Source organism: Sarcophilus harrisii, chromosome 5 (assembly GCF_902635505.1).
Source record: "Sarcophilus harrisii chromosome 5, mSarHar1.11, whole genome shotgun sequence".
NCBI lineage: Eukaryota > Metazoa > Chordata > Mammalia > Dasyuromorphia > Dasyuridae > Sarcophilus > Sarcophilus harrisii.
The window spans coordinates 111,393,480-111,419,946 of record NC_045430.1 but is presented as its reverse complement, the minus strand read 5'-3'; the positions used below and the strand labels follow the sequence as shown (position 1 = coordinate 111,419,946).

Genomic DNA, 26,467 nt, shown 5'->3' with positions numbered 1-26,467 from the left:
TCAGATGATGAAATTGAAATCATTACCACTCATATGAAAGAGTGTTCCAAATCATTATTAAAAAGAGAAATGCAAATTAAGACAACTCTGAGATACCACTACACACCTGTCAGATTGGCTAAGATGACAGGAAAAAATAATGATGATTGTTGGAGGGGATGCAGGAAAACTGGGACACTGATACATTGTTGGTGAAGCTGTGAACGAATCCAACCATTCTGGAGAGCAATCTGGAATTATGCCCAAAAAGTTATCAAACTGTGCATACCCTTTGATCCAGCAGTGTTTCTACCAGGCTTATACCCCAAGGAGATACTAAAGAAGGGAAAGGGACCAGTATGTGCCAAAATGTTTGTGGCAGCCCTGTTTGTAGTGGCTAGAAGCTGGAAACTGAGTGGATGCCCATCAATTGGAGAATGATTGGGTAAATTGTGGTATATGAATGTTATGGAATATTATTGTTCTGTAAGAAATGACCAGCAAGATGAATACAGAGAAGCTTGGAGAGAATTACATGAACTGATGCTAAGTGAAATGAGCAGAACCAAGAGATCATTATATATGTCAACGATACTGTATGAAGATGTAATCTGATGGAAGTGGATTTCTTTGACAAAGAAACCTAATTCAGTTTCAATTGATCAATGATGGACAGAAACAGCTACACCCAAAGAAAAAACACCGGGAAATGAATGTAAACTGTTTGCATTTTTGTTTTTCTTCCCGGGTTATTTCTACCTTCTGAATCCAATTCTCCCTGTGCAACAAGAAAACTGTTTGGATCTGCATACATTGTATCTAGGATATACTAGGACATATTCAACATATATAGGACTGCTTGCCATCTAGGGAAGGGGGTAGAGGGTGGGAGGGAAAAATCAGAACAGAAGTGAGTACAAGAGATAATGTTGTAAAAAAATTACCCTGGCATGGATTCTGTCAATAAAAAGTTACTATAAAAAAAAAAAAAAGAACTTATCATGTATTATCCTGTACTGATGCCTAATCAATATCTCAAAAGATTATTTAAAAATACCCAGAGGTTGAGGGATGGAAAAAAGAGTTCTATCAACACAATTCACAACTTCAGTCTGTATAAACAGGATAATCTGGGAATTTTATTATATCTGATAATAGCTGGTTGGGCTTCTTCCTGACAGGGGAAGAAAGTAAGGGACACCAAAAGGCTCAGGTCACATTTTGCTTAAAATTGGGTATATTATATTCCTTATAAGGGAGAACAGTAACCTGAACCTGAAGGAAGAAGTGGAGCTAAATAAACCCTATAAAAAGGCTTGACCTGGCCTTTGTAGGTATGTCCCCATCCTACAGAATTGGGGTACACCCATTCTTGCAAGAATGTAAAATAAAGCTTTCCTTGCATTCTTCAGTAAGTTAGTGGAGTTCTTCATAAGATATTTTGTTTCTTACAGAGGCATATTAGCACATTTGTAAATTTAAATGAATAACATTTCCTTAGTCCAACAACAATCATACTTTCATTAATAATTGCAAATTTCAGTTTTGTCCCCTTTCAACTTCATGCTACCTTGGGATTTCCATTTGGGAACCCCACCAAGCTCTTTCCTTAGGTAGTATCCTATGTTCTATCTAGAGAGAAGGTATGGGTCCCAAATGACAATGAAACCAAGGGTTTCTGTTAAAATCTGTTAAAAGCTAGACCAAAATTAGACTTAAGCAAAAATGAAAAAAATCTGGTGGTAATTGTCTACTCTGTATATTATTTTCACATATCTAATTCCCACAAATGTGAAATTTTAGAGCTGGAAGAGGTATTACATATCTTCTGCTCTGACCCTCTCATTTGCATCTAAATAAACTTGAGATTGAATAGTTAAATGATTTGCCCAGAGTCACAACTATTTAGTGGCAGACCCAGAACTAGAACCCAGTGCCAATTCCTACCCAAATGATATAACTTTTCATTTTAATGGCTGACAACACATATAATATTAGAGGTATCAGGAAATGAAGCTATAGAATTAAGACCCCTCAAGCATCTTCCTGATATCCTTGAGCAGTAAGCCATCCCTATGCGCTGGGGATGGAGCCTTCTGTTTGGGAGCAGTGTGAGATGGATCCATATTGTCTCACACACCTGTTTCTCTATTTTCTACTATTGTTCCCTTATTGCCACAATCTCTGGTTCACTGGTTATTTATTTTTTTGAGATGTGTCTGGGAAAATGTGTGTACTCCATAAGCAGCAGGCCATCTAATATGCTAAAATATCTCTAACTATAGGCAATCAGAACTTCAGGTTATATGTCCTCCCAAAACAAACAAACACACCAAATCCCTATGCCACATTATGAAGCACAATGATTGCCAGACTATCTTGGAGTATCTGTCAAGCACTGAAATAGAGTGAAAATTACCACCTGCTGAGTGTCGATTCAAAACATAGCTTCCAACACCTGTTTCTCTTGTGTGGTTGCTCCTTAGGGAAGGTTTCAGAATAAAGGATTTAGAGGTTAGTTTTTTAAAGTGTCTGTGTGGGGGGTGCCTTTTAAATGATTTTTAGCGGCAGATTTTATAACTCAACTGGGAAGAACTCTTTTTTTTCCCATTACTTTTAGATGATTTGCGACATCATCAAAAACTTAACTGTGTTTTAATAAGACCATGATGTGCCAACTCAGAAGGTAGTCTGTTAACTCTACAATTATTGCTCAATGGGGATGATTTTTTTCTAGAGAAAGACCTCCATCTATGGTGTACTATATGAAAAGAAACTTCTTGCCATGCAATTTCACTAACCCAATATTAACTTCCTAGAAAAAGGAATACTAAGATCTGAACCTTGTCCTCAGTCTGTTTGGGTCTTCACAAGGTATTAATGAAGAAAGTATGGAAATAAAGAATTAAGAAGCTTTCTCTGATTCCTGATCCCTAATCCTAGCTAACAGTAAGTGTTCCCTTATCTGATTTGATAGCACTTTAAATTCGTAATACTCTTTGGGATATATCTTCAACTTGTCTCCAAAGGGCAGCTGCTATTTTAAGATTCCAACGCACCCTGGGATTCTCAACTCTGCTTAATAGTTCATCCCTTACCAATGAGCTTCCCTGTAACAACAAACAGCAGACAAAAATAACTCAAAACAAAGAGATTTACTAAAATCAATCCCTTTGATTTGTAAGAACCAATAACTACAAAATGCTTTCCCCCCCTCAATAAATCTGACGTGCACTCTCCTACAGTGCTCTTGGGAAAAGTAGACACAGGGAGAAAACAATGATAATGAAGCCAAAGTAAGTCATTCTTCCAATATTTTAGGGCCAAAAAGTCCTTTTTTGTCTCATGAAATTATCTTGTTACTCCCCCATTCCCATCCCTTAACAATTTTGTCCCTCTATGGATAAGTCCATCACCTGGGCTCTATCAGGTCAGCTCCCATCTTTAAAAAGCCTCCCACTGAGCCCTGAATCTTATTGTCTCTCTATGCTATAGCCAGAGGTCCCATTCCTTATATATACTTCAAATCTTCAGTGATTGCATTTTACTGTCTATATCTGTCCAGAGATAGATGTCTCAAAGGTACCCATCAATGGTCCTTGATGAATATGATCTTGAAGTAATCAAGGAAAAAAATTCTTCCCCTCCCTTATAGGCATAGGGATCACAATGCACAAATTCACTGGATGTCATTAGAACTAGTGAGCTCAAAGACATCAGGTATCACTAACCTTCATCAACCCAGTGGATTGCTACTTACAATTCAATCAAGACATGTTTCATAAAAGAAAGATAGAGCTAAGAGTATCAGTTGCCTCTCTAATTCCATGAAGGAGAAATTTTTTCATATTTCATAAAGAAATATTAAGGTTTCAAAGGTCTCTGGTCTTCATTAACATATCAAAAGACTATTCTCCATCCTTCATTTTCAGTGATTAAAAAGTGGGAGGAGAGGAGATTTGGGTGGGAAGAAAGGGTTACTACATCTACTGATACCAGTTGTAAAACCTGTATTATATTAATAACAATTTGCATATTATAATTAATAATGGCTAGCATGTACATGGCATTTTAAGATTTACAAAGCACTTTAGAAATATTATCTCAGCTTATCAAACATTATTTTATTATGTCACTTTATTATCCAATTACCATGTTATTATCCAATCCAACCTTCTGAAAAAGAATATCTCAATAGTTTGCACAGTTAGTCTTTAGGTAGCAGAAGTAGATAGAGAGGCAGACTTGGAGTCAGGAAGAGCTTCCTGTTGTTCAGTCATTTCAGTTGTGTCCTTATGACTATTTGGAATTTTCTTGGCAAATATACTGAAATAGTTTGCCATTCCCTTCTCCAGTTCATTTTATAGATAAGGCATATAGGGTTTAGGGACTTGCCTGGGCTCACAGAGCTAGTAAGTGTTTGAGGTCATATTTGAATTCAGGTCTTCCTGACTCCAGGGCTAGTGTTCTATCCACTGCTTCCTGGCTCTCTATCTACTTCAAAACCAACCTTCCCTAATAATCACACTAGTGTATCACATTGAGCTTGAAGTCCATTTAAATATACTCAAACAGCTATTTACATCTGCCCTATTTTGAGCCTAAAATTGGTTTTTTTAACCCAATATTCATTTTTTTTTAATTTTTATTTTATTTTTGCTAAGGCAACTGGGGTTAAATGACTTGCCCAGGGTCACACAGCTAGGAGGCATTAAGTGTCTGAGGCCAGATTTGAACTCAGGTCCTCCTGACTTCAGGGCTGGTGTTCTATCCACTGCATCACCTAGCTGCCCCTATAGTCATCTTTTACATTACATCTTAAGAAGTACCATCATATAGACAGAGCAAGGAAAACCAAGGTTCAATTCTCATCTCTAACACATACTGACTATGTGACCTTAACCTTACAGTGTTTTAGGCACTTCTCTAAGACTACTGGTTGAAGAAAATTTCCTCAACTGGGAGTTTACTATATCAAACATCGTGAAATCATAGATATAGTTCCTATTCCTAAACTTTATCTTATTAAACTTGGTCCATAATCCTAACCCCATAAAGAACTAGTTTAATGTTTAACATATATTGGATTACTTGCTATCTAGGGGAGGGAGAGGAAAAGAGGTAGAAAAATTTGGAACACAAGACTTTGCAAGGATGAATGCTGAAAACTATGTTTGCATATATTTTGAAAATAAAAAGCCAATATTAAAAAGAAAGAACTGGGGGAGCTAGGTGGTACAGTGATAAGGCACCAGCCCTGAAGTCAGGAGGACCGGAGTTTAAATCTTGCCTTAGACACTTAACACCTCCTAGCTGTGTGACCCTGGGCAAGTCACTTAACCCCAATTGCCTCAGCAAAAAAAAAAGAAAGAAAAAAGAATTGGTTTAGATCCTAATTGTGTCATCTAATGTTTTAAACTCTTTAACCTAGGTTTCTGCTATGTGCAAAACAGCAACCTCAAAATAAATAAATAAAATTGATTAATAAAAATTAATGGAAGGGAGAGAGGAAGGAGGGAGGGAGAAGGGAGAAAGGAAGTACAGGAGGAAAAAAGGGAGGGAGGGGAGGAGGGAATAAAGAAGAGGGGAAGAAGAAAGGAAAAAAGAAAGGAAATAAGGAAAGAAAGAAGAAAAAAGAAAGACCAAGTCCAGGTACTTGGAATACTCTATTAAACTACTTCCCTTGGAATTAACATCAAACGATTAATGACTACTTTCTCTTCCACCAGTTCAAAATCCACCTGACTATATTATCATCCAGCCTACATGTTTCTATCTTTTCCATAACATCAGTATGAGACATTGTCTATATAAAATCTAGCCAGATTCTAATTATGAAAAGTATTCCTTTGATCTATCAGTCTAGTCATTCTATGAAAAAAGAAAAAAGAAGTTAGTCTGGCATAATGTGTCATTGATGAAGCCATGTCAATTTTCTGTGATCATTCCTGTCTTTTCTAGATGCTCAATAACTATCCCTTTAGTACTTTCTAGAATTTTATCAAGAGTTCAAATCAAGCTTGGGGGCCCAGAAGTCATAGGCTATCCTCTTCTCTTTATTAAAATTTTATTAAAATTGGGATTTGTCTCCAGTACTCTGATATCTCTTCCATTAAACACAGTCTTTCAGGGATCACTGATAGTAGCCCAGGATTCAAACTTCTCATTTCTTTAACATACCCAAGGATGCTCTTAACATCTCTTCTAATTATCCTTGGTATTAAAAGGACAGTCATTTTTTGTTCAATCCAAAGATCATTCTTCTTCTTCTTCTTCTTTTTTCTTTTGCTGAGGCAATTGGGATTAACATCAAGCCATGCTTTTTCATATTTGTATTCCATCACTTGCCTTCACATCCATCCTCTGCATATGTCTTTTTAAAAGTAGTGGATGAGTTCTCTGTGTATTTATGACTGAGTACAAATTTAATTTTTTTTAATTTCTAAAAAAATGAATAAATGGTATATGTATGGAGAGAGAAAATTTCCTGTGACTATTGCTGTTCAAATGGATGAAAGACAAAGATTTCCCTTACTTTAATCCGCTTTACTAAAAATTATACCAAGTATCAAAGAAATCTACTTTTTCCCAACAAACTGTACTTTTAATTACTCTGAAAAATACAAATATGAGATAGGGACTAGACTGTTATTTCATTGACATTAGGAATGTCCTGATGAGGATATCCTTTCTACCCTTATAAGTTAATCCTTTTTCTACAACTTATAACATTAAAATAATTGCTTAGAATACCAGAAGCCAAATGACTTGCCTAATCATACACATACAACCAGTACATGTCTATTACTAGCTCTCTATACATTTAAACCACTCACCTTCTCGAAAATAAATATATCAAAAATAAACTATATTATATTCCCTTCCCCCCCAAAAAAAAAACCTTAAATAACCACATCCAAAAGTATAGGTTTCCATCTCATTAAAAAAGGAACCAAATTTCTCTCTGACTCCACTATATAACATCTACCTTTCAGAAGGAGACCTTATCACCTTTCCTGTCTTCACATACATTCTACTTTCTGAGACCAAGGAGTACAAAACTTAATATTGCTTCCTCCTAGTTCATTTTCCAAAGACTTGACAAAATTGTTGATGACAAATGCCCAGATAGAAGTCTTACATCTGTCATAAAACAGGGTCCCTTTCGAATTCATTTCTGAATTTTGTAATTCAAGTTGAGAAATAGCTAGTCCTATTAATTTTTAAGAAATCTGCACTAAGAAAAATATAGTTACAAGGGGATCATTTTTTAACATTTCTGCATGTCCTATCAAAAAAAAAATGAAAATCTCATTTCTCTATAGTTTCCTTTACAATCTATCAAATGCAAATACATGATTTGTGATAACACTATTATCTTAAGAACAGAAAGAAAGCATTGGCTTCTCTAAATCACTGATCAATGTTCCAATTTTACAGACAACAAAAATAATAGTACAAGAAGTAGTAGTAATAATAACAGTTGGTATGTTTATGCCGTTTTAAAGTCTATAACAACAATAATAGCTATAATTTACAAAGTGCTTTAAGGTTTGCAAAATGTTTTACAAATGTCATCTCATCAGAAGTTTATAAAATACTTTATCCCTATTTAATAATTCAACATATTTTGATAAATGTAACCCTCTATTCCATTCTCTGAAAGAATATAATGGTTTCAAAAGCTTAGGAAAAATTTGTCCACCAGGTGTCTCTATTGAAAAACTTATCTGAATCTAGAATGAAATAGATCTGCTATATATTTCTATTACTTTTCTACACTTTTAAAAAGCACAAATGACTGAGGAATAACATAAAAATAACTTGGCTACTGCAGCAATAGAACCACAATTATTTCCTAGGATTTTCAAGATTAAAAAAAAAAAAAACCTGCTATATCCTAATGCTAAAATTAAACATTGATCCTAGTCTTGCATCCACATAATTTTATATATAACAGACTATTACTGCAAAAGTAAGTACATATTGTGGAGCTAACTGAACATTTTCAAAGTCCCCTTTCATGCTTTTAACTCAAAGAAGATCTATTTCAGTGCCTCAATTCTCCAGTGACCATGTTTTTAAAGGGACAGTTCTTTCCACTTAAATAATTTCTAGTGACAAACTTAAATCACATTCTTAAGGGATCTGCCAACTGTTACTTTTATTCATCTTTTCTGTCAAAGGCATACATTTTAAGTGAAAAAAGCCACTTAATTTCAAATAATTAAAATCGTTTTTTTATTTATTTGGCTATTTATTTTAACTTTATTTTAATTCCATTAACAATGAATATTCACTAGAAAAAGAAAAAGTAAGCACAAAGAGCTAGCATGGCTTCATCCATAAGAGGTCATTTCAAAATAACCTTATTTCTTTTTTGGACATACTAAAGAAATATATTAGAGGAATGTGATAGATTGAGTTTGGGGAAAGCATTTAAAAAAATGTCATAAAATTCTTATGGAAAAGACAAAGAAAGGTGGACTAAACAATAGTACTATTCAATACATTAGTAACTAGTTGAATTCTAGAATTCAAAAGCAGTCATTAATTCAAGTTCATTTGATATCACTTTGAAAAAAGGTCTCTAAGGCAATATCACAGAGATGCATGCTTGGTCCTGTATGGTTAAAATTTTATCAGTGAAAAGAAAAGTATAAGATAGTATCTTTATCAAATTTGCAAAAAACACAAAGCTGAATGGAAGAGAAAATGTTGAATGAAAGATCCAAAAAGATGTTCACAAACCAGTATATTGGTTCAAACCTAATAAGGTGAAATTTTGTATATGTAATTCACTCTATCATAAGGTTCCTTTTGCATGATTTTTTTTTTAATGATGTGTTACAACTCATTCACATCCACCACATACCTTTTGCTCTTTGGTGAGACTCAATTTCAATACTTTGAAGACAGTAGTATTCCATGATTTGTAGCCATAAAATATCAGTGAAAAAACATTAGTGATTAAAAAATTTAAAAAAGGAAAGGAAAGAAGCATTCATTAAGCATCTACTATGTGCCAGGAACCATGTCATGCACTTAGAAATATTATCTCATATGAAACTCACAACAAACCCTAGGAGGTATTTGTTATTATTATCATTTGCATTTTTTAGTTAAGGAAACAGACAGCCAGAAGTTAAATGACTTCCCAGGATCACATGGTTCAAGGTTGGATTTGAACTTGAACTTTTCTGACTTTAGACTTAGTATTCTATTCATTATACATCTAAGGAAAAAAGATGGCTATTTAAGGAGAAGCTTAAGATCAGGAAAAGATCTGTTTTAGTTGACCAAAGACAAGCCATCCAGTCTGCTTCCCCCACCTCCTGGTCAGTTCTGGGTCCAATTCATGGTTTACTTCAAGTCTAACTAAGAGCACCTATGGTTTTCAATCTGACTGCATATCAAAAGCCATTTGGTTTTTCAAAACCCACTTTGTTTTTCCTATTTAGAATTTAGGATGGACTCTTTTGATGATTATAAAGTTCAACTAGGAGATTTGTTACAATCAGAGCAATGTCATCCATCCACAAAGAGGAGCTATTTATTTTCAAAGTGAACTAGGTGTTCACTTCAACACTTCAGGTGTTCAAAATGAACACAGTTGTTCAAAAACAACAAAGCATCTTCTGCTCATAGACCTCTGCGATGATATTTTTTACTCTACTTCATTTAGGCGATTCTTGATTGGTATAACATACTGCAGCCTATTCACCTCCCTCTATGCATCTCTTTAAAAAACCTATAATTCTTTAGTGGTTATAGTATTCCTTGAAAAGTGGTCACATGATATCACCAGAAGAATACCATTGTTCAAAAGATGGGTTTATGTTTCAGGGCAGAACCAATTAGCAGTATGCATGTCCTCAAAGGCAAGCCCACCTATCTTCTCCTTTTGTTTAATTCTGAGCCCAGCTTACTGCCCATAAGTAGTCCATAATGGCTCTTCTCAAAGGGTTGTCTGTCAAAATATGGGCAACAAAATTTTTTATCTCCTTGTTTTGGGGTTTTTGTATATTTTTTGTTTTTCTACTATATATATAAGTAGACCCAACTTTTGTGAGTGATCATGGATATCACTTAGGAGGCTCTGTAGTGCCACCAGAAAAGAAGGTGGATTGGTTATGTGGCAAGATGGACAGCCCTCTTACTCCACTAATAATTCCATTTCAACAAAAGAACTGAAAGGTTTCCAGAATGTTGGGTGGGCCCTTTCTGCAGTATTTAACAGAAGGACTTTAACAATAACCATACACAATGAGAGGGCATGGATGGGTGATAATCAGCATCATTATAGGGAGTACTCATGTAGTTGAGCTCAAAGGCCCATTTAAGTATGATGACATTTTGGAGTTAAGTGGGAACTTAACAATCACCATCTGGTCCAACCCTCTCATTTTGAAGATAAGGAAATTAATGCCTGAAAAGGTTAAATGACAGGTATTTGGTGGCAGAGGCAACACCCAGTGTTTTTTGGAGCTTTTTAGCACTATAAAGTGCTACAAATATTAATTGTTTACTATAGTACTTCAGAACACTGTACTAGGTACTAGGAAAGGGAAGATATAAAGTTTAAGAACAATTCAAGTTCCTGCCCTAGAGAAACACATGATCTATTTAGGCAAAAGGACACAAACATATACCTATAATATACAGTTTTACATGATAATTGTATTAGATTTACAAAGTAAAGCTGTTTAAGGGAGAAAGTCATTCCCAATGTGGGAGGAATAAAATGATAACCGAAAAGGCTTTCTGGAGAAAGCAGATTTGCAGTTGGGCCTTTAAAGCATAGTAAAAGTTTAACAGAAAAAAAGAGGTAGAGAGCATAGTCTGGGAAATGGAGGAATGAGAGTACATTTAGTGATTGTAGCACAAAGAGCTGTCTGATGTAGCAGAAGCATCAAACCCATGGAAGGGCATAATATGATATGAAGCCAAAAGTATTGTAGGATTGTCAATGGTTCAACAGAACAGTCTGATCTTTATTACTGGCAATGGGGAATCATTGAATGGTTTTTATCAATCAGTATGCATTTAAGTACCCAGAATGTGCCAGGCACTCTGCTAAAAAAAGACAATGAATGAATTAGTCCTTGCCTTTAAAGAGTTTATAAATGAGAGAATTCTAAAAGGGAGAAGTAAAGCAGTTGAGAAAGGAAGGCATTCCAAACATGGGTGACAGATGATTCAAATGCAAGGTGATAGGAAATGAAGCATCATTTATAAGAAGACAACAATAAAGGCCAGTCTGACTAAATCAGAGTGTGTGTAGAGGAGTAATGTGGACTAAGACTGAAAATGTAGGTTGGAACCAGCCAGATTGGCTTTTAGAACCCAAACAGATAATTTGGGGAAAAAGCTAAGAATTTTCTTCTGGAAATATAGTCTTGAGACATTTACCAAATACATGGCTTGAAAATGTCTAATAGGTAGCTGAAGATATGTGAATAGAGGTCAGAAGACACAGTTGAACTAGACATTTAGATTTGGGAATCATCTGAATAAAGATAATTAAATTCATGGGAGATGATAAGATCAACTGGTAGAAGAATATAGAGAGAAGATTTGTAAAGACTGAGAGAAAAGTAAATAGACTGAAGGGAGGGAAGGAGGGAGGAAGAGAGAGAGAGGAAGGAAGAGAGAGAGAGAGAGAGAGAGATAATTGTACAAATACAAAATCAGAGAGGAAAAATAAGTAACCAAGAAGGGAAAATTGAGCACCAAGTGCTACAGAGTGTTTGATAAGACCCAGCATTGAAAAAAGTCAATCAGATTCAACAATTAAAAGATCATTAATCAACTTAAATATCTAGACTAATAATTAATGCTCACAGATTAGTTGTGCCAATATAATAAAAATAATAATACCACCAATCAATTTAAACTTTTAGTGCTATGTAATTATAAAATTACCAAGGGGATACTTTACAAAACTAGGTAAAATAATAATGAAATTCATTTAGAAAAAGTAAAGACCTAGATTAACAAAGGAGATATTGAAAAGATATAGGAACAAATATGAAATAGCACTTCCAGTCCCTAAACTACATTTTAAAGCGACAGTCATCAAAAAAGAGAGTTGATAGATTAATAGAACTAACTAGACAAGGGAGATTCAGAATCAATGGAACTTAGTAATGTTTGATAAAATAGAAAACATAAATTACCTAGAAAAAACTCCTTATTTGATAAAAACTGCTGGGAAAACTGGAAAACATCTGGAGAAATTAGGCTTAGACCAATATCTTACACCACCTAGTATAAGAAAATGGTCAAGTGGGGGAAAAATATTCACATCAAATTTCTCTGATATGCGTTTATTTTGTACATATGTGTGTATATATCCATGTGTATGAGTGTGTATGAAATAGCCATTTCCCACATGACAAATGGTCAAAGGATTTGAACAGTTCTCATAAAAAAGTATTGCTCCTATAGATTTGAGATGGAAAGAGCCATCCACATCCAGAGAGAACTATGGACACTGAATAGGGATCAAAGAATAGTATTTTCACCTTTTTTTGATTGCTGTTGTTTATTGCTTGTTTTTCTATTTTTCTTTCTCCTGCTTTTTTTTCCCTTTTGATCTGATTTTTCTTATGCAACATGATGAATATGGAAATATGTTTAAAAGAATTGCATTCACGATTGCTTGCTGTCTGGGGGGGAGGGGAAAGAGGGAAAAAATTTGGAATACAAAGTTTTGCAAAGCTGAATGTTGAAAACTATCTTTGCATGTATTTGGAAAAATAAAATACTATTAAAACTATGAGGAAATATTACAAAATATTTACAACAACATGAATACCACTCAAAATCACTAATAATAAGCTAATGAAAACAAACATAAAGTTTTACTTCACATCCCACAAATTGCAAAAAGGATGAAAAATGACAATAGTCAATTGTGGAGGGATTGTGGAATGATAAGCACACTAATATATTATTGGTAGAGTAGTGAAATTATGTAACTATTTTGGAAAGCAATTTAGAATTATGCTAACATATCTATGCTTTTTGAACCAAAGATTCCATTATTATGCTTATACTTTAAATAAGCTATCAATAAGAAAAAAAAAGTCCCAAAATACCAGCACTTTTTATAATAGGAGAGAATTAGAAACAAAGCAGACATCCATCAATTAGGGAATGGCTAAACAAGAATATAATGAAATATCACCATGTTGTCAGAAGTGATATATGTGATGAATAGAGAGAAGCATGGAAAATCAACATAAACTGATGCAGAGTAAAGTAAGCATATTCAAGTAAACAATATACACAATAATTACCAAAATGTAAGTGAAAAGAACAACTGCATACCAAAAAATCAAAAGTGAATGTAGCAAAATTATAAAAATAAAATATGGGTTAAATAAAGAGATATGAGAGAAGACCCAATCCACCCTTTGGAGGTGGTGCACAAGTGTTGGCACATTACACATGTTTTCTGACTTCCTCAATATATAAATCCAATTGTGTAGATTTTTTTTTTTCTCTTTTAAAAAATACTAATTGTTATGCAGGATGCCTTTCTGAGGAGAAAGGGAGAAGAAATAACTATGGTTATATAAAAAATAATATATCAATAAAAACTTTTTAAAAAAAGACCTTTGGTAACTGATAAAGTTGGAAGCTAAAATGCAAAGGAGTGAACGGCAAATAATACAAAGAAAATGTGGATGATTTTTTTTCTAGGAGTTTCGCTTTGAAAGGGAAGAAGTTATAAAATGATAGCTTCAGAGGACCCAGGTAAGAGCCATAAACCAAATGTGTGTCCAAATTGAACTAAAAAAAACTTAGAAAGTAAAAGACAGAGGAGATAGAAAGATCTATAAAATTGCAACAGTCTAAAGCCAAATGGTCTTTTGATGCTAATATCACTGGTAGGAAGAGACAGAAGACAGAAATGGATTGTTAGAAAAATGAAATCAAAACAGGGCCTAATAAATGAAACATAAGAGGTAACTGAGAAGAAACAATCAAATACATCCATAAGGCTAATAAAATAAGTGAAAACTGCTCATTCTACAGAAAATTGATAACATTCTCTTTTTTGTTCAATATACCTAGAAGCAAAGATAAGTAAATTTTAGTCTTACAGTAGGTTTGATGAAGACCATTAACATTTTAAATAATATTAAATTATCAGAGATAATATTAATCACCAAATATTGACACAAATAATTAATAATAAAGTAGAGGAATTTGTGGGAAACCACTTTTTTTTTTCACCAGGGACAAATATCTAAAAATATAAAACAGCTAAAATTAAATTGAAAATTTTCCTCCAAGACCACTGAAATAGATAGATATTAGGTATAAAAATATGAAGGATAGAGGGGATGGAAAGAAATAAAACCTTCCCAACTATATATTAAGTCTACCCCAACTCTATCCTTCACAGTAAGATTTCTCATTTAAAAGCTATTTAAAGTATCTGCTGAACAAGATAACTGTATAAATATATATATATATACATATATTAGATTTAACATATATTTAACATATTTAACATGTATTAGACTACTTGCCATCTAGGCGAGGGGGAGGAGAAAGGGGAAAATTTGGAACAGAAAGTTTTGCAAAGGTCTGTGCTGAAAAATTACTCATGTATGTTTTGTAAATAAAAAGATTTAATAAAATTTTTAAAAAGCCCCACACACACAAAGTATCTGCTGAAGCCAAATATTCAGAAATAATTTGTTTTAAAAAAAATACAATATGCTAAGAAGCAAAGATTAAAGACTATTCAGTGCTTAAATTAGCTGGATTTACAAAGTAAATAGACTCTGCTCCCAGAAATTCTTAAGTAATGAAGACTAGATTTTTTTATTCTATTAGAATTTATATGGCCTATTTGAAAAATTAGCCTGTCACAAAACCTTTGCACATACTACAGCTCAAGCAGTTTTGCTGAATTTTAGTTTCAAAATTCTGAGGAAATCTGAACTTAAATTCCTATGTCACCCACATTTTCTACACTGAACTAAAACAATAAACTATATTCTGAAAAAAAAAAATTACTAGAGAGGTAGTTCTATTTTTTTTTACATTAAGTTACACACAACTCATACTATGTTTAATTTGAGAGTCCAAGAAACTATCTGCCTTTCCAGTAACTTTAGCTTGTTTTGAAATTCAAGAGAATCTCTGAAAAAGAATGCTAAGATATTTTTCTTTGTAGGTTTGTTTTTGTTTTTGTTTTTAATTAAGACAAGGAAACTGAAAGAGAGGAAGAAAAGACAAAGTAAGAGGATGCACATTGAACTTGGAGGCAAAAGACCTGGGCTCAAGGTACAAAGCAATGTGCTCTTGGGAAGTCATTAGATTCAATTTCCTTTTAGTAAAATGCCCTACCTCCCACTTTATTGAAAGAGTTAAATGAGATCATTTAGGCAACGTCCCATATAATGTAGGTTGCCATTACTATTACAGTTATTATTGCCAATGATTCTGAAATAATAGTGGAAACAGGAACGGGGGAGGGGAGGGGGGGGGGCAGAAACTAATCCTAGTGACGCATCCTTTTCACAGTTCTCACCATTTTCCCCTGATGAAAAAACTGATTGAAGTGATTGAACACCATGAATTAAACTTTCTCAGAGAAAATAGTTTTAACCGAAGTGAGACAAACATAAACTCCAGTGAGAAGCCGTCTTTCTAGGGCTCCAATATCCAGAAGGCTGAGGAGTTGCTGTCCTGCCAGTATTCTAAAGGATTCTGGCAGAGAGGATACCATACACAAATCTAAGAATTCCCGAATAAACCCATCCTCACGTCCTATTGACCATTTGCTCATTTGCTTTAAGACATAGAAATTGGAGCCTAGAAAACCTCCACCCCTTATCTCTCCCAAAGTGGCTAGTCCCACAAAGGCAGAAGCCCATGGGAAGAAATGGAAGTGAGAGCAGACAAGTAATCTCTGTAAATAAAGACCTCGAGTCCCTTACCAAATGCTATCTCTTGATTCTGGGCAGACATAATCAAATAGCGGCAACAGCGTAAAGTCACAGCAGCAAGAGAAGCAATGGAAGGTTAAATTAATAGCCCGCTTTCAGATCTAGCACTTCCTTCTTCCTCTCCTTTCCCATGTGTCATCAAAGTACGCCCTCATTTGCACATTACTCTTTCCTCCCACCCACACTGGAGGTGGGGCATGGCAATCAACTTCAATCTTCTCCAAGAGGAAAACTTTAAAAATATAAACAAACAAACAAACAAACAAAAACCTAGCCGCCTTTTAAAGTAAAATCTATGGGTCACATAAATTTTCTCCTTTCAATTTCTTTGTAAACTGTGTGTTTTTGGCTGTGCAAGATCCATTTTACAAGAATTACCCCAGCACAAATAACCTATTTCTTAGATTTTTCCAACTCCCTTCATCGGGATACACTAGCATTTGGTTTAAACATTCTGCTCCGAGTAAACAATCAATACCACTAAAAAACAGTTTAAGTAGATGAAATGAGAGAGAGGAGGAGAAGGATGTCTTTACCAAAAGTTTCTTGCTTGGAATCTGTTTTGTTTTGCTTTGTTTTGTTTCCTTTCTAAGTTATCTGAGCGTTTATTCCTTCCTTCAGTTTTGAACTTCATTCTCGAAAAGGACCGTGACATCAGGAGGGTGATGTCACCACTTACAAATGAATTGGATTTAAGTGATGGAGGGGTATCCAAAGTCACCAGCCTCTCATTCTCTCCTTCGAACACCTGGGACAAGTGGCATGATATAGATCAGGATAACTAAAGATTGCCGCCCCCCCCCCCCAAGTGCAATGGGAAGTATTGGTAGGTAACTACCCTAGCCCAGTGTCTAAAACTGTGGTTCTGGAACGGTATGGGGTTCTCCTAGCGAAACATGAGGGTCTCAAAATTATGATTTATAATCAGTAAATGTTTAATTTGTATACCTATTTATATACTGGGCTCACATAAAAAATCCAGGGGAAAAGGGATCGCCAGTGGAAAAAGTTTAAGAAGCTTTGCTGGATAGTGGATAGATTGCTAGACATGAAGGATGGGTCTGGGTTTGGATTCTGACTCAGTCTCTTATTAAATGTTTGATCCTGGGCAAGTTATTTGGCCTATTTTCCTCATCTATAAAGCAGGAGTGATAATATCTCCTACCTCATTTGATTATTATAGGCACTTTGCAAATCTTTAAAATGCTATGTAAATGCTATTCATTTTTATTATAATCATCATACACAATCATACACAAATGTGGGGGAAATTTTTCCTTACATTATTTAACAGAAGGATGATACAATACTATATATAAATTTTCATTAGTGGTTACATATAGCTTTTTCCCTCCTCACAGTGAACAAAGGATAAAAAACTATAGAAAGACCAAAGACCACTGGGTTTACAGATATCATGGAAACATTACATATATCATTGAATGTGATCTTCATATCTACCATGTGAGTTAAAGGGAAAATATTGGGTTTTTTTTGTTTGTTTGCTGAGGCAATTGGCACTAAATGACTTCCCCAGGGTCCCATAGCCAGGAAGTGTTAAGTATCTGAGTTTAAATTTGAACTTAAGTCCTCCTGACTTCAGGGCTGGTGCTCTATCCACTGCACCACCTCGCTGCCCCCCCAAATTTAGAGAAAGATAAAGGGTTTGTTTTGACAAATGAGTAGGATATATCAGTAGACCCTCCATTTGGAAAATATCTAGTAGACAGTAGTAAAAGTAGGTTTGGAGTTAAGAGTGGTCAGGATTGGAAATATAAATTTGGGATTTTTTCAAAAGAAGTGACAAAAGTGTGGAAGTGGATGAGATCATTATGGAAAACTGTAAAAGAGAAGAGTACTGACAACACTAGCTTAGGGATCGTCCTCTTTCAAGGGATTAAAAAAAGGAAGATGATGTTGGGAGTAGAGTGGAAGAGTAGCTAGAAAGATAAGGGAACTAGAAAAGTATCATGTTAAAAATGTAAGGCAAATATACCAAAAAAATTAAAGGACCATACTACTAAGAAAAGATAATTGGGGGCCAAAAATAACTTTCAAGATGAGATTTTGTGGAAAGCAATTAAATATAAAGCAATGAAAGATTTGAGTGAAAGGAAAGGGAGGAATGCAATAGTTTAATGAAGTAGATCAAGAGAAGGCTTTTGCAGGGATGAATATATTTCATCATATCCCAATACCAATTCAATAATATTTATTACATACATACTACATGAAAAATATGTTTCTAAGTGCTGGGGAATACAAAGATAAAAAATGAAACAATTCCAGCCTTCAAAAATTTATCTTCTATTGGAGTTAAAAGCATACATATATAAGTTTATATACATACATATATGAATGTGTGTATATATACATACATATATAGGAATACACACATATATATGTATATAAACATATACATATACAGGGAGAGAATACATATTTATTTCTAAACTGGATTCCTCTATCTCCTTCTGTCTATGGATTTGTGTGTGCATACCTTCCTAATCTCATTCAGCCCTCAGGAGCTAATGCCCACTGGAGAAAGTTGCATTAGATCTACTATAATTAGAAAAAATAAAAGATATCTTTTAAAAATCTACTATAAGTTTATGTTTCCTAATGACAATTGAATCCTCCATTCTTCTATTCCAAACTTACTTGTCTGTTTTTAAGTCACCTATACCAAGTTCCTTCAGTCATTCTCCTCACTAGTTTTCAATTTCATTTCTCCATAGCTTTTCTACTACTACCAACAAACACAGCTAAATCTCCACGATTCTTAAACAATCTTTATTAGATGATGTATCTATGTAATTTTGCAGAAAATATGCATATATAATATTTATATGAATACATAGAGTATTATGTATATATATGAGAGACAAATAGAAAGACACACTTAGAGAATAACTACATATATTATTTTCTAATAAGTTGTTTAAGAATGTCAATGTTGGAAGTCATAAGCTGTATTGAAATTGTATCTTGTTCTGGTCCCTCTGCCACCATGTTCCCTTCTATGTCAGTATAACAAGTAAGTTTAAAAGTAGCCAGTATAAAGTAACAATATCAGGAAATAAGATTGTAAAGAGGAATCTTGAAGTAATGTAGACTGTCACAAAGGTTCAAAAATCACATCCTATTCAGAAGTACATTCAGTTCTGGAAAGTCTGGCTAGGAATAAAATGTCTCATTGGAGAAAGTGGGTTTCTGTGATTGGATATGTGAAAAAAAAAAAAAGGTAAGGTAAGGCAATGAGTATAGATTAAGCACTTAGCCATGGGTCAGGTACTATGCTAACCACTGGGTATATAACCACATGCAAAAGAAGACCCCTTCCCAATGGTAGGGAAGAACTACAGAAAACTAGAAGCAAAGCCAGAAGGGAAATAAAGGTTAGCTAGCTTGAGCCTGTCCTCAAAATGGGGGCTCCAGGAGGAATCATTAAGGAACCTTAACAGTGAGAAGGCCATAGGGACACTTTGGTTTCTCAGGATAAAGAGACTTGAGGAAAATTCCAGGGTAAGATAATCTCCAAAACATGATGCCAAAATACAGAAAATGAGAATCAAAGTGAAAGACAAAGTTTTGAGCTCAATTTTTGAGATGTGGATAAAGAGAATCGAGAGCTCAATGCATGTGCCTTTGACTTTCTTTGACAGTAAAGTCATTTGCTGAAATATAATTTTGGCACTGATTGGGGACTTGAACAATTATTGTGGGAAAGATGATGTGTTCAATTTAAAGTTCTGATTAGTGAGTCCTTGGCCTGGACCACCACTTCATCAGATGCCCAAGTCATGCTCTTCTCCTCACTCTTCAGACTTCTCCTTCTTCCCCAATAGCTTTGCACCATGTGAAGACCACTTCTCCCCATATCTTTGAATGTCTTTCCCCATTTTTTGAGGGTAAGGGCTTTTTTTGGCTTATATTTGTAGGCCCAGAACTGAGCATAGTCTCTGGCACAAAGGAATACTTGATATATAGATAGTGAGAAAGATGTATGCTTTATTCCCCTATATTCATTTCTCATATATATGCTTTATTCCCTATCTTCATTTTCCAGATAATGAATAGATCAGGATTGGAAGGGACTTTGGAGATCTTGTCTAACACTGATTTTACAGAGGAGGAAGCCTAAATCCAAAAAAAAGGTGATGACTTGCTTAATGGTGCATGGCTAGTTAAGGACAGGGCTCAGAGCAGAAGTGAAAATATCTTAAGAGAAAAAGAAGAAAAGAGAGAGTTTGAAGAAGGCGATTGGGGAAGGGGAAAGAGATTAAGCATATATAAAGCACTTACTATGTGCCACATACTTTGCTATGTGCTTTTTATAAATATTAATATTAGATCCTTAAAACCCTGTAAGATAGATGCAATTATTATCCCTATTTTATAGCTGAGGAAATTGAGGCAGAGAGGTTAAGTGATTTGCCCAGGATCACACAGACGGTTAAGTGTCTGAGGCCAAATCTCAACTCAGGTCTCTCTAGTCCTAACACTCTTATCTTCTGGGCTACCAGCCGCTTCTGACTTATAGTAAATTGTTTTTTTCCTTAAACCATATTCATGCAGACTTTATACATACGGAGTGAAAAATATTATGCATGACTGTACCAAACAAGATAGCCAAGAGTCTTTGGAATTATTGGCCGAGAAATCTGAAAATAAGCCTGATGGACAAGTTCAAGTCAGTAAGCATTTACTTATCACTTACTATGTGACAAGGACCATACTACGTGCTATTTATAAAAAGGCAAAAACTCTTTGCCCTCAAGAAGCACACAATCTATCAGGAAAATAGCATTCAGATAACTATGTACAAACTATAGGAGACAGGATAAAATGGAGATAATCTCAGAGGGGAGGTGCTAGCATTAAAAGAGATCAGAAATTGCACTTTTTTTTTTTTTTTTTTTTTTTTTTTTTTTTTTTTTTTTTTTTTAAGAAAACAGGATTTAAGCTGCCAGTGGAAGGAAATAATTGAAGACAAGGAAGGCAGGAGGCAGAGATGAGGAGTGAAGACATTTCAGGCATGAAGTTCAGCCAGTTAAACTTATTGCCGGGGAACAGGATATTGTGAGCAAGGATGCCAGTATTACTAGAATGTAGAATTTATGGAGGGGAATAAAGTGCAAGAAGACCGATTAGAAAGGAAAAAGGTAAACTATCAGTATGATAGATGGTATCAAAAACAAAAGTAAAACAAATTTTATGATTACCTTAATGGATGCAGAAAAAGCTTTTGATAATACAATACTTACTAGAGCATAGGAATAAATGGAGCTTTCTTTTTTTTTTATTAAAGCTTTTTATTTACAAATGGGTAAATTTTTCAACATTGACCCTTGCAAAACTTTCTGTTCCAAATTTTCCCTTCCTTCCTCCCACCCCCTTCCCTAGATGGCAGGTAGTCTAATACATGTTAAATATGTTAAAATATATGTTAGATCCAATATATGTATACATATTTATACAATTATCTTGCTGTACAAAAAAATTAAAAAATTGAATCTGGAGAAAAAAAAACCTGAGAAAGAAAAGAAAATGGAAGCAAACATCAACATCAACATCAACAGAAAGCTATGTTGTGGTCCAAACTCAGTTCCCACAGGCCTCTCTCTGGGTGTAAACGGATTTCTTCATCACTGGGCAAATGGTACTCGTTTGAATTATCTCATTGTTGAAGAGAGCCATGTCCATCAGAATTGATCATTATGAAGCTTTCTTTAAAATAAGTACTCATCTAAAACCATCAGCAAGCTTTATCTATAATGACAATCTAGAAGCCTTCCCAATCAGATAAGAGGTGAAGCAAAGATGCTCATCACCACTAATATTTAACAGTGATAGCAATAAGAGAAGAAAATTGAAGGAATTAGAATAGGCAATAAGGAAATAGAACTATCTATCACTCTTTGCAGATGTTATCCTAGAGAATCTACTAAAAATAGCTGAAATAATTAACAATCTTAGCAAAGTTGCAGGTTCTAAAATAAATCCACATAAACATCAGCATTTTTATATATTACCAACACTATCCTGCAGCAAGAAATAAAGTCCATTTAAAACAACCATAGACAATACAAAATACTTGAGAGTCTACCTGCTAAGACAAACCCAATAACTATATGAAAACAATCTTAAAACTTTTTTCACATTAATAAAGTCAAATCTGTACTGGAAAAATATGAATTGTTCATGGGTAGGCCAGTCCAATAAGAAATAATATAAATATAATAAAATTAAAATAAAAACTCTTCCTAATATATTTCAGTGCCATATCAAGCTACCAAAAATTCAATTGGAAAAACAAAAGTTCAGGTATATTGAGGGAATTATTGGGGGTTAAAACATGAAATGTCCTACCTATCCATCAGCAATTATTAAAACTATTTGTTATTGGCTAAAAGATAAAAGTGGTGGATTATGGAACAGATGAGGTACACAGTACAGTCAGTAATGACTATATTAATATAGTGTTTGATAAATGCAATGATTACTGCTTTTAGGACAAGAACTCATTTGACAAAAATTATTGGGAAGACTGGAGAGCAGTTTGATAGAAACTAGCCATAGATGACTTTCTCACGCCATTTACTAAGATAAGGTCAAAATGGGTACATGTTTTAGACATAAAGGGTGGAATCACAAGTAACTTAGGGGAGCATGGAGTAGTTTATCTGTCAGAAATATGGATAAGAATTTATGACCAAATAACAGCAAGAGAGCCCTACAAGATATAAAATGAATAATTCTGATTACATTAGAAGGATTTTACAGATAAAACCAACGCAACCAAAATTAGAAGGAAAGCAGAAATCTGTTGGGAGAGGTAGAATTTCATATAGTGTCTCTGACAAAGACCTCATTTTTTAAAATAGAGAAATAAGTCAAATTCTTAAGAACAGAAGTCATTCCACAATTAGTAAATGGCCAAAGAATATGTACATGAAGTTTTCAGATGGAGAAATCAAAGCTATCTATAGTAATATATAAAAAAAAATTGATTAAAGAAATACAAATGCTGTTACTACTTCACAGCTACCAGATTGACTCATATTATAAAAAAGGAAAATGGTAAATGTTGGAGGGAATGTGAGAAAACTGGGACACTAAATCACTTGGTAGAGTTGTGAAATGATCCAATTATTCTGGAGAACAATATGGAACTAAGCCCAAAAAACAAGCAAACTGTGCATATCCTTTCCCAAAGAGATCATACAAATGAAAAAAGGACTCATATATATAAAAATATTTGTAGCAACTCTTTTTGTGGCGGCAAAGAACTGGAAACTAAGAGATTGCCCATCAAACTGAGGAACAATAGAACAAATGATGGTAAATGATTGTGATGCAATTGTGTTGTAAGCAATGAAAGGATTTTAGAAAAACATGAACTTACACAAATGGAAAAAGTGAATTAGAACCAAAACACTGTACATGACAACAGCAATATTGTATAACAACCAACTAATAATGACTTAGCTATTTTCAGGAAAACAAAGATTCAAGACAAATCTGAGATATGTGAAAAATGCTAACTTCCAAAGAAAGAACTGAGGGAGTCTGAATACAGATTAAAGCATATTAATTTTTTTTTTATTGCTTTTTGGTTTCTTTTTTTTTTTTTTTTAACAATGTGACTAATCTGAAAATGTTTTGTGATTACATACATATATCAAATTATTTGCCATCTTATTAAAGGAGTAGAGGAAGAAAGAATTTGGAAGTCAAAATTTTAAAAAAGCAAATGTTAAAAATTGTTTTTACATGTAAGTGAAAAAAAAATCATAAAACACCTTAAACATGAAAGATCCCAGAGAAGTAGCAAAGAAATTAAGATGCTAGCTTCAATAACTTAACTGGAAATAAAATAGATAAAAATTTAAAAAATAATAAAAGGCAACTTTTTAGAAGGCCTTTAAAAGTCAAAGAGGAGATTTTATATGTGATCCAGGAAATAATAGGAAGCCACTGTAGTCTGATCAGATCAAAAGACAAAGGAAAAATTAGTGTTAGCAGGCAAACCATACCTGGTTTTTCATCATTTTCTCCAACTTTTTTCAGATTCCAAAAACTTATCAAAGCAAAAAGCACAAAGAAAAAAAAAAGGTGAATTATACAGTAATACATAGATATTACATAAAGATCTTCAGTGAAAACAAACTACTTCCCAATCCAGCTAAATCCACTTTTGGACAACTCTGAACATTGAGATGTTTTTCTTTACATCAAACTAAAATTCCTTCGATTTTTATTCATGGCTTCACTGCAGCAAGGCAACAAGTCTTCCACATGACAGACCTTCTAATATTTGAATATAAATGTCACCCCTAAAGCCTTCTGTTCACCAGATTATACCTCTGTAGTTCCTACAATTAACCTTTATATAGTTGCAGTCAACTTGGAAGTCTCTTGTAGAAATTTACAAGTCTGTGCTAACTTCCTAACAATAACATTGCACAGATCAAGGATAGGACGGAAAGCTAACATTAGATCTAGGATACAAGATCTCAGAAAGTAAGGTAACACTGGACCCAATCAATTGAGACTTAATAGAAACATCACATTGGACTCAAAATTGATTTTCTCAAGTACAAAATAGGAGTTTCGAAGTTTAATTAAAAAATCGTTTGATTTTCCACCCCCTAACTAATGATTTGAGTCTTGGGGGAATGATTGGGAAAAAAGGACTCTGTGTGGAAACTCCCTGGATGCAAGGTATATTAGTCTAAGAGAATTACTGAGCACTAAAAAGTTAACCGTATTAGACTAACAGTCAGAAAAGCTACATCTGGAAGCAAAGTCTTACTACATCTGAGGCTAGCCCATAACTGCCTCTGTGCATCTCAAATTTCCATTTCATCTGAAAATGAGGTGTCCCTTCCAAATCTAAATCTGTGTGATGTAGTAGAAAAAAAGTTGCAATATTAAACTGCATAAAAAATATAATGGTCAGACTGATAGGCAAAATCTATGATGAATTCTGCCCCAGTCAGCTCTCTAGAGCACTATGGACATTTTTTGGCTCATTTTTATGACACTGGCAACGAAGAGCCCATCCAAACCCGGGTGACAAGGATGCCAAAGGGCCTTAATATAATATCATATGAGATTTTGTTGAAGAAACTGGTAATGTTTTTCCTTAGAAGAGACTTTTTTTGCTTATCCTATATAATAGAACCAAAAATTATGGATGAAAATGAAGAGGCAAACAAGTACGCTGCTTACCTGTGATCATAAATTAGATTTGGATAGATTGGACATTTATTCCACTTGCTTTGTTTTATTTCTTAAGACTCATTTGCTTGATTTAACTAAGGTCACATGGGAAAAGTAAAAGATCTGAACCCAGGTCTCTACACCTTGGATCCCTATTTTTTCCCACTGCACTATTAAAATCTAATAATTGGAACAAGTAAAAAATGCACATTTACTAGAATCCTCCCTCACAAGAGATTTCAAAACAAAATCTGGGTAACCACTCAGAGGAAATTTTAAGATTTTCATTAAGGTATGGTTAACAAACCATGTCTCTCCTGAGATTGTTAATTCTACATCCAATAATCATCTTTCTTCTATTGAACCTTTCATATATGGATGGTGGGGCTAATTGCTTTTTAAATAATCATAGCCCTCTACTTTTGAGGTTTAACTCGGAACAAAACCCTCTTAAGAAAAATGTTGGAGAATCTTTCCCTTTAGACTCTGTAAGGAGCATTCTCCATAACAAACAACTGTAACAAAGATTTTGATTCCCTTTTCAGCTCATCTCATTGCTTAAAATGTCCTTTGAGCTGTTTTTACTGATATCTTGGCATAGGTGGGGACACCTTGCTGCAAGAAAACTCTTATGGTTTCATTTCACTTTATTGACTCAAATTCACTTAACTTCTTTGGATATCAGTTTCATCTGTAAAAAAAATTGTGGGGGCAGCTATGTGGCGTAGTGGAAAAGTACTAGCCCTGAAGTCAGGAGGACCCGAGTTCAAATCTGGCCTAAGATACTTCCTTGCTGTGTGACCTTGGGCAAGTTATTTAACCCCAATTGCCTGAGCTAAAAAAAAAAAAAAAAAAATTGGACTACAGTATGACCTGCTTGTCAATTTAAACTATTATTCATAAAAATCAACTTTTTTTTTTGCATAATTTTTTATTTTTCTTATTTGTGAATAGGTTCAATGTAGCCATATCAAAGCCAACAGTAAAATATTGTTTCATTTTACAGTAATCATTTGTTTTATGAACTTTTGTTCCTTCACCTGAAATGGTACATAGAACTTATTCTGTAAAAAGTTCTATTCAAATCTTTTTGTCAGTAGCTAATTTTTACAAAAAAATTCACTAAATAAAAATTGTCATTTGATCTAAAAACATTGAAAAACACATAACCACAATGTTTATTCTGTTGAAATAGAAATGTATTTTAAATACACTGAAGAGAAATGAACTTTATTCATTTTATAGTTCTGAAGTTCAAATTTCCCCCCACAATAACCAAAACATGA

The 26,467-nt window shown here is 34.1% G+C and overlaps 1 protein-coding gene across 1 annotated transcript in view; it reads right to left on the bottom strand.

The window, feature by feature from the left end:
- The window catches only part of DERA (deoxyribose-phosphate aldolase), a 118,002-nt gene extending 101,904 nt beyond the window's left edge, over window positions 1-16,098 (bottom strand). Inside the window, exon 1 of the mRNA XM_012550691.3 lies at window positions 15,945-16,098. Within this exon, the coding sequence (XP_012406145.1) occupies window positions 15,945-15,975 (31 nt within the window). The 5' untranslated portion in view covers window positions 15,976-16,098. The remainder of the gene's footprint in view (window positions 1-15,944) is intronic.
- Window positions 16,099-26,467: the final 10,369 nt, after the last annotated feature.